The 14756-nt window shown below is 45.6% G+C and overlaps 1 protein-coding gene across 1 annotated transcript; it reads right to left on the bottom strand.

Moving 5' to 3' along the window:
- DNAJC27 (DnaJ heat shock protein family (Hsp40) member C27) lies at positions 1-11003 on the bottom strand. The gene is made up of 7 exons (XM_083733785.1): positions 10778-11003; positions 7617-7699; positions 6651-6720; positions 6027-6191; positions 5679-5801; positions 3816-3976; positions 1-2935 (listed from the first exon to the last, which is right to left on the bottom strand). Exons 1-7 carry the CDS (start codon positions 10853-10855, stop codon positions 2803-2805), a joined length of 813 nt encoding a protein of 270 aa, XP_083589911.1. The 5' UTR covers positions 10856-11003; the 3' UTR covers positions 1-2802.
- Between the last annotated feature and the right edge of the window lie 3753 nt (positions 11004-14756).

Genomic DNA, 14756 nt, shown 5'->3' with positions numbered 1-14756 from the left:
TGTGTTTTAAATCCAATTTAATTTTGTAAAAAAATAATACATAAACTTCAAAAGAAGAAACGCTTTCTATGCAAGAACATGCAGGTGTCTGGCGTTCCAACATCTTCAGTCAGCTCACAGTAAGCTGATCTACACCTTCAGATGTATGGTGAGAGAGGTTGAGTGTAAGTAAATACCAAATAAATACAGTGCATTCAAATCCATTTATCACACAAGGCAGGCTGAGAATGGGGTGGGTGGAGAGTAGAAACTGTTTTTGAAAAGCAGAAAATGCTTTGAAAGGGGTCCCTGCCTTTATGGCTTGGGAGTTTAAGTCACCCTGCATTTATCTTTTTCCACTTTCAGAAGAAAAGCCTGCACTGGGAGGGAATTTTACAGAGAAATTGGTCACAAGGTTCTTGGGCAGATGCAAAGAGGGAGCACACATCTGCTCCATGTCCCAGGCTTATTCCATTTCCCTGCTCATCCAAAGAGGCTGCGCAAGTGCGGATTCAACAGAGACCATGCAAAGCTGAGCCATACAAGCACCCCAAAAATAATGGGTACCTCCCGTATGCCCCACTTAGCATGCCAGGATCACATCAAAATTACAGGAAGCTGCTACCCATTCTCGGGGACAGGATCTGACCCAGATAAATCACAGTGGCAATACTGGGTGCTCCGATCTCTTCATGTTGCACTCTGGTTCTGATGGGGTGGCATTTTGCTGTCTTAGCAGAACAGTTTCGTTACAGGGCAAGACCTCCCGACAAAGCCTTTCCTTGTGATGGGACAGCTGCTTGCAGCTTCAACAGCCTTGTGAAACGAAAACGTAAAGGCTCTGCACCCAAAAAGAAGTGGGGGGGTGATGATGCAAGAATGAAACCAAAGGGGTAAAAAAATATGCATTAGAAAGGAGGAAAAAAATGTATAATTCACATTAGGAAAGATTACGTTGGATTTTCCCCACCTCCACCCTGGTTTAGTTTCATGCCTGCTGGGCTGCCCCAATAGCCAGACCTGAAGTAGAAATAAAACAGTAGCCAGTATAGATCTACAGTCTCCTAAAATACAAAGGTACCCTTTTTCTGTGGGGCAGCCCTGCACTTACAGCAGACTGATGAGGGGAAGGGACATAGCTCTTGGCAGAACACTTGTTTGGCATGTAGAAGGATCACAGGTCCAATCCGTGGCATTTCTAGCTAATGAAGGGAATGCCCCTTGTCTGAAACCCTGGAGAGCAGCTGCTACTGAATGTGGCCAACACTGAGAAGTACAAGACAGCTTCCTGTGGTGCCAAGCCTGCTCTGGTTTGCACAGCAATCTCTGTCGGGGACCGCACCAACTGCTGAGGGAGCCAGGAGGGCTTGCGGTACCTTCCACATGTAGAAAAGCCTGCCCTGGAGATGGGAGTTCACAAGGTCAAAAGCTCAGCAGGAGAACAAAATAGCAGGGGGAATGAAGGCAGATCTCAGTTATGCAACGCCACAGGCAGAAATCAAAGTCAGGAAAGTGCAATCGCAAGGGTATACAGCAAAACCTTAAGTTCACAGGGAATTTATATCACAAGGCATTTACAATGGTGGTTAAGACTGAGCTTCACGGGCAACTGGAGGGGAAGGAACTACTGTGGGGTTCATACAAGTCTGCAAGCTTAAAACCATTGCCCAAGGCTTAAAGTGCACATGTGAATCAATATATACCTATACAAACACTGCAGGGGAGGGCATCATTTTTGGCTGGGGGTGTGTGTGCAAATCTCCCCCTCCCTTATCTGATCAAAAGCTAAACAGGTTGCACTGAAGGCAGGCAAGAAATGCCAAGCGGTACAGTCCTGCAGTTCTCGCTCATCTCCAACTCTGACCCAAAGGTAATCCATGTGAAAACTTCCTTTTCTCAATGGTTGACACTCCAGGAAGCAGAGCTGTAGAGAGGGAATCTCAGAGTCTTTTCCAGTTGGAACATTTTGGTACTCCCTGGATAATTTTCTGCAAAGTGGCCTTGTGACAGCTGTAGGTGCAAATGTCACTTTATGAGCAGTCAGGCAAAGGGATGCAAAAGACGGAAACCACAGAGCCTCAGAATGAATCCTGCTATCCCCTGTCCATCACAAGCACATTTTCCAGTTAATCTTCCCTGCCAGACAAACCCACTGCCTTAGGAGACTGGAAGAAGGGAAATGAAAAGAGGCCACGAGCAAAAGGGGAGGATCCTATCTCCACCCTCTTTGCTCCTCCACTTCCAGTTAAGTTTTTGAGGTGTTCTAGATAGCATAGATGGGGCAGCTCACCTCCTAAGCCACTCCTCCCTGTGCTCCGGTCTGTGTGGCTAGATGCTATGTGAGGTTACCACCTTATACAGCTGTGACCATGGGAAAGGGAGGGCAGGGAACCATAGCTCACTTATTGAGGACCATTCGAAAGGAACAGGACACATTGACAGGCATAGGGTGAGGAGGAGAAAAGGCTGGACTTAAAAGCACCAAGTTTGGGATAACAAAGTACAGAGGAGCAGCTCTTTAAACAAAGACTAAATATTTTTTAGAGTCAACTCAATCAAAAGCCAGAGGAAAGTACAGCTACGGATGCATTCAGATGGATTTGGCAATCCACCACAGATGGACGAGCTGGTTGCAACAGTGCAGGACACAGTTCTGGATGGTTAGGGGGCACAAGGGGAAACTGTCTGTAGTGGTTCCCTCTGGTTCTTGCTCCTACCATCCTTGCTCAAAGGCAACGCTTGAGGTCTCTCATTTGGACTGGAGAAGGGCAGCCCTCTCAAAAGGGATCAGTTGTCCTCGGGAGAAGCTGCTTCCTCCCTTTCTCACTTGATGTTTTTAAGCAAGGCAGTCCGTGCATTGACCACAGCTTTGAAGGCGTCCTCGCTGCCAGGAGCCATGCACTTATCCGGGTGGAGCAGCACCGCCAGCTTCCGATAGGCCTTGTTCACCTCATCCCTGGAGGGCAAGACAGGCATCCATTAAGAGAGGCCACCACAAGCACAAACATAATAAGCTCCCAAAGTTATAGCTTTGCCCAAGGGCCCCTTCCCATTCTCTGTCTGCCAAATTCTCCCTTGCTGGCTTCTACAGAAACTCCAGCGGGTGCAGAATGCTGCAGCGAGGCTCCTCACGGGGTCCCTGCCATGGGAGCATATTCACCAGTGCTTTTTTCCAGCTGCACTGGCTCCCGGTGGAGTACAGGATCAGGTTCAAGGTGCTGGTCTTGACCTTTAAAGCCCTTCCCAGCCTAGGACCCTCGTACTTATGGGACCACCTCTCCTGGTATGCCCCGCGGAGGACCTTAAGGTCCATAAATAGCAACACCCTAGAGGTCCTGGGCCCTAAGGAAGTCAGATTAGCCTCAGCCAGGGCCAGGGCCTTTTCAACACTGGCTTCAGCCTGGTGGAACGCTCTGTCTCATGAAACCAGGGCCCTGCAGGATCCGATTTCTTGCCGCAGGGCCTGTAAGACAGAGTTGTTCCGCCTGGCCTTTGGCTTGGAATCAACTTGATCCCCTCCCCCTCTTTCTTTTTTTCTTTCTCCTTCTGTGATGGAACTCCTATTTGGGGACTTCCCTGGCTTTTTTCTGGCCCACGTAGGACAGGTCTGGATGAAGATTTGACGTTTTCATCCCTAAAAAGTTTTTGATTTGAGTTTCTACTGAAATGAGGCTGCATCTTAATGTTGTATTTTAATCTTGTTTTTAAGTTGTATTTTAATCAATTGTTTTTATATCTGGTGTTAGCTGCCCTGAGCCCAGTCTTGGCTGGGGAGGGGAGGGTGGGGTATAAATAAAATTTATTATTTTTACACCAGCAGGGATTGCCTCCATTACCTGGTGGCCCCTGGCTTGACACCCAGCATGTCCCAGCTGTCCTTGCTGCTGCGGATTCTTCGGATGGTGTCCGCTTGCTCCTTGGTGAAACTGACGCTCATGCTGGCCATGGGCCGCTTTCCCCCATTGTCGCACAAATCAACGATGGCAGAGTAGAAAGTCTACAAGCACACAGAAGGAACAGGTAGCAAAGTTTTATATGTGCCTGTAGCTCGACAATCCCTATTTCATTAAAGGGACCAAACCTCAGGTCCTTCTGCTACCTCATATTGAGAAATCTGAGAAAGGGAGAACAGATATAGATTTTGTGGGGAAGACCAAGACTCTTAAACCTACCACCTGCCATCTCCACTGCTGCCTCTTCCTCAGCCAGTTCCTTTTTCATCTGAAGGTGTCAGAACAGCCACTGCGTGGCTTTCTGGGAGTTGCAGTGACCTTCAGACCATTCTTTGGGGTTTTCAGTTCCCCCACATCAATGGCCACTTAGCCACCCCACAGTCAAAAGGGCTTGTCTTCACCTATAATCTGCCATACCACTGTTCCTTGTCTCTCTTGACCCCAAATCCACAAGGCCTCCCACAGTCAGCAGGGCCAGTCTCTCGTACTACTAGCTCCTATTGTTTTATTTATTTAAAAGTGAAGGGCTGCTCATTTGAAAGTCATTAAAAACAGATGGCAACAAAATGGAATTCAAGCAATTAAGTCATTCCCTGCATTTGAGGAAAATATATTTGAGAGAAGGAAAGTGGGTGTGTAGGGTGTGAATCCCCCAAGAAGGAAAATTGCAGAAGCAGCTCTAAAAATGAAAAAGTGGTGATGTGCTCAGCAGGTGCATTGTGATCAGACTCAGAGAAACGTGGAGCTGGAAGGGACCCTGAGGGTCATTTAGCCCAACCCCCTGCTCGGTCCCAGCACCTGCCAACCTAGCAGTTCGAAAGCACCTCCGGGTGCAAGTAGATAAATAGGGACCGCTTACCAGCGGGAAGGTAAACGGCGTTTCCGTGTGCGGCTCTGGCTCGCCAGAACAGCGATGTCACGCTGGCCACGTGACCCGGAAGTGTCTCCGGACAGCGCTGGCCCCTGGCCTCTTGAGTGAGATGGGCGCACAACCCCAGAGTCTGTCAAGACTGGCCCGTACGGGCAGGGGTACCTTTACTTTTACCTTTACCTGCAATGCAGGAATAAGCCAAACAAATTGTTTGGGGTATGCAACTTCACCTTCAAGGGTAACTCTCTTGACATACCGTATTTTTCGCACCATAGGGCACACTGGACCATAGGGCGCACCTAGTTTTTAGACGGGGAAATCAATAAAAAAAATCTTTTCCCCCCCCCAGCCCCAAAGAGTAGCGTACAGGCTGCCCACAACCTCTCCCTGCCTATGGCACAAGCCAAGGCAGCGAGCGGCTCGCTACTTTGGCTTCCTCTTTAGCCCCACGCAACCTCTCCCTGCCGGGAGAGGCTGCGCAGAGCTAAAGAAGCCATAGCCGCGTGCAGCCTCTCCCTACCGGAGGGGTTGCGCGCGGCTATGGAACAAGCCAAGGCAGCCAGCGGGGATCCATCCCGCTGGCTGCTTTGGCTTCCTCTTTAGCCCCACGCAACTTCTCCTTCCTGGGAGAAGCTGCGCGGGGCTAAAGAAGCCATAGCGCTGTGCAGCTTCTCCCTGCCGGAGGGGTTGCGTGCGGCTATGGCACGCAAGTTTTAGAGGGGAAAAACTACGTCCAATGGAGCGAAAAATACAGTAATTCTTTTACAAAATGATATTTATTTCATATGTTGCATTTATTGGAAACCTTACAGAGCACTGGGAGCCAAGGAAAAGGGCTGGATGAGGGCTTCTCTGTTTGACATAGTTGGTTTTACCTGGAACATCTCGTTGATTCCTTCTCCAGTCTGAGCAGAAGTCTCAAAATAAAGGAAGCCTCTGCTCTCTGCCCACAGCCGCCCCTCACTTTCGTCCACAGAACGGTGCTTGGTACAATCAACCTGTAACACAAGTGGGTGGGGGGAAGAATGATCCTGGCTCACAGCTACTGACCTAGCCTCCATGACTTTACCCAACCTTTTTAAAATCCAGTCATTCACACTGGTAAAGTCTTCAAACTACATACTGTTCTCTGATCTGTGAGTGGGGGCGGCCTCTGCCTCTGCAAGAGCCCAGGGTTACAAGCAAGATTTTCTACACCTTAGCCTCCTCTTGGGAATGGTTACCTTGTTGGCACAAACTACAAAGACAATATTCTCCATGTTTCCATGTGGTCCAAGTTCCTGCTTCATCTCCGCGAGCCATGAGTCGAGGGCATCAAATGACTCCTTCAGCCCAACATCGTACACCAGGATTACGCCCTGCGTGTCCTTGTAAAACTCATTGCGTACCTAACAGAGCACAGAAAGAAACAACTGGATATTTGGGACCAAGAGGGTGCTACAGGAAAGAGAATGGCTTGGAATGTCTGGATCAGTTTCCCTTTATATGTGTGCCACTTTTCAACTGATCTGACATCATCTGTGCGGGCAGAAAAGCGCTGCTGCTGGATTGACCAGCAATCTTAGCAGATTAACTGCATCAGGACAGGCCACGTACAAATTCGTTACTTTTCAGTTCTTGTATACTTACTAAGATTTAAAATAGATATCCTACAGTTACAATGACCGTAAGCCAAAATGCCCAGACAATCTATAAATGTTAAATGCAAATTAGTCAAAGCCCTCCAGCTCATGTGAGGGTATGAAATGGGTCACATTTTTAACCATGGAGCGATTTAGCTTCCCAGGACCAGAAGTCTATGGATTTCTGTCCTAAACTAATGGCCAGAAAGCTGCCACCTCGCTTACCTCATAGAAGAAGGGGTGTCCAGCCATGTCAAAAATATTCACTTTGATTTCCCGATCCCGAACCTGCACTCTGAAAGAAAGAGGAACACAGCCATAAGGTGCAAGTGCACACACTTCAGAGACCCTTCTTTCTCAGACCAAGTTCAACTTTTCTATGACACGGGTATTAGGCAAGAATCGCAACACGACTGCTGAGCACAGATGAATTTTGGTGTGATCATTTAGGGCTCAGTAAAAAGCTTCTGGGCTAATCTGCAAAGAAAAATTGTAACTGGATAAAAGAGCAGTGAAGGGCGACCCACAGGCATCCAGATTACATACAGGCGATGACCATTTTGACCCAAGGGACGTGGGTGGCGCTGTGGGTTAAACCACAGAGCCTAGGACTTGCCGATCAGAAGGTCAGCGGTTCGAATCCCCGCGACGGGATGAGCTCCTGTTGCTCGGTCCCTGCTCCTGCCAACCTAGCAGTTTGAAAGCATGTCAAAGTGCAAGTAGATAAATAGGTACCGCTCCGGCGGGAAGGTAAACGGCGTTTCCGTGCGCTGCTTTGGTTCGCCAGAAGCGGCTTAGTCATGCTGGCCACATGACCCGGAAGCTGTACACCGGCTCCCTCAGCCAATAAAGCGAGATGAGCACCGCAACCCCAGAGTCGGCCGCGACTGGACCTAATGGTCAGGGGTCCCTTTACATTTAAAGGATTCATTAGAGATGTAAAATCTGCTCCACTGGGATGTGCCCCACTTGTATGCAAAATATAGCACAAAATGAGATGGCCACAAACACCTGTAGTTCCCAAGTAGCAATTTCCATTAATATCATAGCAACAAAATGTTGAATGATTGAAGTAAGTGAAAAATCAAAGCATGATTTCCCCTCTTTCTGTTTCACACACACAATGCCTTGGCTCTTAGTTTCAGGAGCTGCTGTGTCAAGTGTTCTCTATTGTGAAAGCAGGCTACTCACTTGGTGACACCATAATCGATGCCAATTGTTGCAAGGTACTTGGGCACAAACCTCTTCTCACAGTATCGCTTTATAATGCAGCTCTAAAATGCAAAAGAATGGAGATTGTTATGCAATTGGCTGAGCTGTCTATTCAACCCACTGTATTCTGTATTTCGCCAGGTTAAGTGCAAAGCACGTCTTTTTAAAACACTTATCTGTATGTGTATGTGCATGACTGGCAAATTTGATTCAATATAAGCTATTTTAAATTTTGTTTTCAACTTAAAAAGCAAAAAAAAAGGGGGGGGCAGTTGAAACAACAACACTTTGATTAAACCAAGAAGCTCCTAATTAACCATAGTTTCCTATTTCATCTGAACTGGTAAACTGTGGTTAATTATAAGCTTCCAAAGGGAAGAGCAAAGAGGCTGAGCAGGCAAAAAGTCTGTGCATAGATATGGTTTAGAATATATGTTTTCTATTTTAAAATGCCTACAATTTACATCTTCCAAAAAACTGAGAGGATAAGTTCCCAAGTTATTACTGTTTAAACATGCTGCAATCACTCTATATTAACTTAATAGGCAAAAGAAAAACAAGAAACAGGGGTCTGCCCCTGAAATTATCAACAACAATGGAAGCAAAACTTCCCAAACTCGTTAAATGTCAGTGTTTGTAGAGGGAAAATGGGTGACCTATTATACTTCTACTGTTTGTGGATGAAATCCAATGGATTCCCCTTCCCCAGTGGCACTCAACCAAAACCAACTCAAAAGGTGATTGGGTGGCCCTGTAACTATTTTCAAATGAAATGAGAAAAGATAACGATGTGTGTGTCCTGCTTGGATAAAATGGTGAGGGTCCGGCACAAATAGCAAAGAGGGAAACGGGTCCTCCACACACCCCTCTCACCTAACCTACCTCGAAGGGTTACTGTGGGCGTGGGCGGTAATCAGAACGTTATGCTGCGTCGAGTCCCTCGGAGTCAGCATATTGTTACGGAAATTACGGGGGGGGGGGCGCACATCTTTAAAGTTGTTAAATGTTACAAATATTATGCATAAATGTATCCTTTCGACTTGACTGCTCGGGAAGTTACCTAGCTTTAAAAATCCTATAAAATCAACTCCTTTGCCAGTTTCCTTCATTCCACCGCCAATTTGCTTCATTGGCCAAGGACTTGGAAACCACTCGGTCCCCACCATAATCCCTCAAGCGGGAGGTCACGTACTCACAGGAAGGTACTCATGGGTGTCAATCGCTGGGCAAAGGCACTCCTCCGGACTTGCCCAGGTGGCAGACTATGCAAACCAAAGTTCTATTGTCCCTTTGTAGTAAGTGCTTCAAAGTGCAAGTAGATAAATAGGTACCGCTCCAGAAGGAAGGTAAACGGTGTTTCCGTGCGCTGCTCTGGTTTGCCAGAAGTGGCTTAGTCATGCTGGCCACATGACCCGGAAGCTGTACGCCGGCTCCCTCGGCCAATAAAGCGAGATGAGCGCAGCAACCCCAGAGTATCAGCCTGTTGCCCCAACACCTTCCTCCTATTTTAATCACATATAACCCTGGCGTGCTCTGGTCCATGGGGTCACGAAGAGTCGGACACGACTAAACGACTAAACAACAACAATAACCCTCCCCTTTTCTGATGTACCAATGATGCAGTGATGATACTTAATGAACTGTATGCTGTGATAAGATAGAAACTTTTAAAAGTCCTTGTCACCCCATCCTCGGGGTTCAAAATTCCTCTTTGAACCTGTTGCGCAATAAACTTTGGTCTATAGCTATTTGTTTTGGTTGGTGGCTGGACTCCTTCCTTTATTCCGCAGGGACCCGCGGGCTCTGCCCGACCAGCTGGGTGATTGAGTACCTGCACACCTAGATTTTTCTGTAACAATATAAACATTACCATATATATATATTTATGTGTATATTTGAGTTATATTTGCATGTATACACACACACACACATAGTGGTACCTTGGGTTAAGAACTTAACCTGAAACTGTTCTTTTTTTAAAAAAAAAATATTTATTGAGATTTTACAAAAAACAAAAGTTTACAGAATGAAATAAAAAGAAGCATGTAAGAAAGAAAAAAATAAGAATAAGAAAAATGCAAAAATTAAGAAATAAAGATTACAAGATAAAAAGAAAAATTAAAAAGAAATCCATTTTTAAGTATCTTTGAACTCATTTGCTTGTTTCGTTGACCTCCTCACACCTCCCCTTTACATAATCCCATTTACATAATCAAATCAGCAAATCCTTGCCCTCTTTCATTTATCTTAACTCTAAATCTTAACATATTATTATATATTTTCCTATATTATCAATCCATTTTTGCATATTCTTGTTAACTTTGTTGCTAATGCCACTTATTTTCAATCCAACATCATTTTAACATTCATTAATTTTACAATATTTCTGCAGATAGTCTTTAAATTTCTTCCAATCTTCTTCCACCAACTCTTCTCCCTGGTCTCGGATTCTGCCAGTCATTTCCGCCAATTCCATGTAGTCCATCACCTTCATCTGCCACTCTTCCAGAGTGGGTAAATCTTGTGTCTTCCAATACTTTGCGATGAGTATTCTTGCTGCTGTTGTTGCATCTTAACCTGAAACCGTTCTTAACCTGAAGCACCACTTTAGCTAATGGGGCCTGCTGCTGCGGCGGCTGCGCTGCCGCTGCACGATTTCTGTTCTCATCCTGAAGCAAAGTTCTTAACCTGAAGCACTATTTCTGGGTTAGCGGAGTCTGTAACCTGAAGCGTATGTAAACTGAGGTACCACTGTATGTATGTGTGTATACACACACACACACAATATACCAGGCACCCCCAAACTCGGCCCTCCAGATGTTTTCGGACTACAGTTCCCATCATCCCTGACCACTGGTCCTGTTAGCTAGGGATGATGGGAGTTGTAGTCCCAAAACATCTGGAGGACCGAGTTTGGGGATGCCTGCAATATACATATATGCAAATATAACTCTACAGATAAGGATTGCTCCTGCCCTCCCAGAAGCCTTTGCGCTTGGCCAAAGAATCAGCGCCCCATCCCACGCTAACGCCCAACTGCCATAACGACGGGGGGGGCGACTGACTGGTTGCGCGCCCTGTCACTCCCCGCCCCGCGAGCCAATAAGGCGACTCCCGCCCCGCCCCCTCCTCCCTCTTACCTTGCCCACCTCCGCGTTGCCCATGGAGATGACTTTGATCCTCAGCGCCTTCCGCGGCTCTTTCCGCTTCGCCTCCATCTCGCGAAGGACGCGGGCTGGACTCGCCGGGGCTCAAGGGGGCCCCTCGCCGGCACAGGCGCCCGTCGCCGCCCCGCTCCCCATTGCCCGCTTGACGACAGCGGCGACGCGGCTGCTTAGGACCCGGGCGACGCCTCGCGAGATTTCCTTCCGAGAGCAGGCCGAGAAGCCGCCGCGCCACGCGAGAGCTGGGAAATCTCGCGGGAATGAACCAAAGTGGCTCCCCGCCTCTTCCCCTCAGTCCTGTCGAGTCAGAGGAGAAGGCAGGTGCGCCTAGGGCTGCGTTTGGAAGATTTGTCCGTTTTCTTATTATTCATTGATTTATTTTTTACAGTCCTATTGATGTATACAGTCCTTCACCTGAAGAGCACAGGGCAGTTCATGTAAAATTACAAAATGCATAATAAAATACAAAATACATAATAAATACATAATAAAAATAGAACAGACTGATAACCCCCCTCCTGCCTTTGCACAATCACATTTAAAATGCCTGGTTGAATAATAATAATAATTTATTATTTATACCCTGCCCATCTGGCTGGGCTTCCCCAGCCACTCTGGGTGGCTTCCAACAAAATATTAAAATACAGTAATGCATCAAACATTAAAAGCTTCCCCAATATAGGCACCTATATAAAATAACAACAACAACAACTTTATTACTTGCAACCCACTCATCTCACTGGGTTGCCACCTGCTCTAGGTGGCTTCCAGCATATACAGAAACACAATAAAACATTACAAACTTCCCTATACAGCACTGCCTTCAGATGTCTTCTAAAAATTGTTACAGTTACAGATAGGTAGCCGTGTTGGTCTGCCATAGTCAAAACAAAATTTTTTTTCCTTCCAGTAGCACCTTAAAGACCAACTAAGTTAGTTCTTGGTATGAGCTTTCGTGTGCATGCACACTTCTTCAGATACACTGAAACAGAAGTCACCAGACCCTTCTATATAGTGAGAAGGTGGTGAGGGGTATTACTCAGAAGGGTGGTGGGAGTGGGTGATTGGCAGATAGCTGTGATGAGCCTGTTGACGACTCTTAACGACTGCAATACGTCTTACAGGAAAAAGCAAGGGGTGAGAAGGTGAAAAATGGCTTTGTCATGTATAATGAGATAAGAATCCAATGTCTTTGTTCAGACCCGGTCTCTCCGTGGTTTTAAGTTTGGTGATAAGTTGCAATTCAGCAGCTTCTCTTTCCAGTCTATTTCTGAAATTCCTTTGTAGTAAAACAGCTACTTTGAGATCTTGTATAGAATGTCCTGGGAGATTGAAGTGTTCTCCTACTGGTTTCTCTGTCTTGTGATTCCTGATGTCCGATTTATGTCTGTTTATTCTTTGGTGTAAGGTCTGGCCTGTTTGTCCAATATAGAGAGCTGAAGGACACTGTTGGCATTTGATGGCATACACAATGTTAGACGATGAGCAATTAAATAGTCCCGAGATGGTATGTGTGATGTTGTTGGGGCCAGTAATGTGATGTGTCCGTGTTAGGTCTGTTTGTAGTATTATTGTGGGTTAGGAAATAATACAATAATACTACAAACAGACCTAACACGGACACTGGCACCAGAGCCTGCAATAAATCCAGGTGCCAACTTTGCTGCCACATACATGGAGAGACCGGCTCTGAACAAAGACATTGGATTCTTATCTCATTATACATGACAAAGCCATTTTTCACCTTCTCACCCCTTGCTTTTTCCTGTAAGACCTATTGCACCTTCTCACTATATAGAAGGGTCTGGTAACTTCTGTTTCAGTGTATCTGAAGAAGTGTGCATGCACACGAAAGCTCATACCAAGAACTAACTTAGTTGGTCTTTAAGGTGCTACTGGAAGGAAATTTTTTCTAAAAATTGTGTAGTTCTTTTATCTCCTTGACATCTGAAGGGAGCGGGTGCCACCACCAAGAAGGTCCTCTGCTTGATTCCCTGTAATCTCGCTTCCGCCAGAAGTGAGCTGGACCTCAGTGTCCAGGCTGGATTACAGTGGTGGAGATTCTCCTTCAGGAGTATAATGTAGATTGAAAGTGTTTTATGAATGCAGTTTTATTGGTCATTTAATGCTGTCCACTAAATAAATTCCCCCCCCCTTAATGTTGGTGGTTGAGATTGTTTCCTTTTGCCCTTTTGCAAACAAAGTATATTAAATGCATTAGCAGGTTTTTAAGTACTGTTAGACGAACACCCCAAAGGGACACTTTCAAAAGTTGGTAGCCCTGGCCTACAATATCACATACTGTCCAACATTTCTCTGAAAATAGGGGCATCGTATTCCATAATAACATTTTTATTATTTATTTATTTATACCCCACCCAGCTGACATTTAAAAACTTCCCTATACAGGGCTGCCTTCAGATATCTTCTGAAGGTTGTATAGTTACTTATCTCCTTGGCTCGGGGGTCGCGTAGCTCCATACTCACCAACATTTCTCTGATTAAAATAGGGACATCCTAAGAAAAAGTGGGACATTCCGAGACGAAATCAGAAATCGGGACAGCTTCTGTAAATCCAGGACTGTCCCTGGAAAGTAAAAGGATCCTTTGGGGATCTGATATCAGGCATACTTGCCTAAGGATACAACCTTGCATTTACTTTCTATATTACAATCCAGTTTTTCAGATGCTTGAAGTGTTCTCCTGAGGTATACAGTATATACATGTGGTAGGGACAGCAAGGAGTGGGGTGGTTTGTAAACAGAGAGGCCAGAAGGAAATTAAATGTAGAAATGCACGGACAATAGCTATTCACACAGGCACACTTATGCTTGATACCACAGACATCTTGGCATTGGTAAGCCAATTAAACATGTAGTGCAATAAAAAAAGCAACACCATTAGTCCTAATCAGTGCAATTTTTTGCGCTTGTTCTCTTATAATGGCAATGGCACTTTCCTGAGAGGTGCCAGGACCGAGTTTCGGTGAGTCCTGACTGGAAAAAAAAACCTGGTCCTGATTGTTCAGAAGTGATAGCACTGAAGCCCTTGATGCATGCGCAATTCAGCAGTTTCATGTTGCCGTCTTTGTTCCAATATGACTACTGTAAAATCAGAATGCAAGGTGGAATTTGACTCACTTTGACTCAGAGCAGACCCACTGAAATTAATTGACCACCTTAGTCCCGATCATTATTTTCTATGGACCTACCTTGAGTAAAAGTTAAATACTACCCAAAGTCTTTATCCCTAATCCTAAATGTTGATAACTTGGAAGCCAGTCAGATTTGAAGCTGTGAAGCACATGATAGGAACCAAAAATGGTTAGTGTTATGTACTGAAGTTCTCACCAGCAGGGGGATACTGTAGATAGTTTTCACTCAGGTCGACGTATGCAAATAAGGGATTGAAAGTGACGTTTAGTGATTGGATAGTTACAGAAAGTGGTTATTGTTGCATTGTAGTGGAGCTCTATATAAGCAGGCTGGCTGAACCCTTCAGTTCAGTTCTGTTCTGGCCTGTGAACAAACAAGAGCTGTTTGAAGAATCGCTGTGTCATCTGATATGTTCACCCATGACTTAACAGTTAGCAGCAATAACAACATCTAATTAACGCAAAATGCAGTTTACATAGCAGCATGGTTACAAACTGAAAACAAAAACTGGGGCAGGCGGTGGAACGGACAACTCCACAGAGTCTCCATTTCAATCCCAGGCTTTTAGATCTGCCTAGTTAAATGGCATGAAGTATAATGCAATGAATGAACGAGCAGTGAATTATGGAGTTCTTTTCATTAAAAAAACACCAACGTTACAGATGTCCTTTGTTGTCTCCCCCCAAACCCCGCTCATCCCATCCCAGTTATATTTATAATGGTTACAAATGGCTTTGGTTGGTAGATGTCAGATAAGCCCTGTACATCTGAAGAATGCACTGATGTTTTAAATTAAATCA

This window comes from Podarcis gaigeae (assembly GCF_964106915.1).
Source record: "Podarcis gaigeae genome assembly, chromosome: 3".
In the NCBI taxonomy this organism is placed as follows: domain Eukaryota; kingdom Metazoa; phylum Chordata; class Lepidosauria; order Squamata; family Lacertidae; genus Podarcis; species Podarcis gaigeae.
The sequence above is the reverse complement of the archived record's forward strand: the minus strand, read 5'-3'. Positions and strand labels throughout refer to the sequence as shown.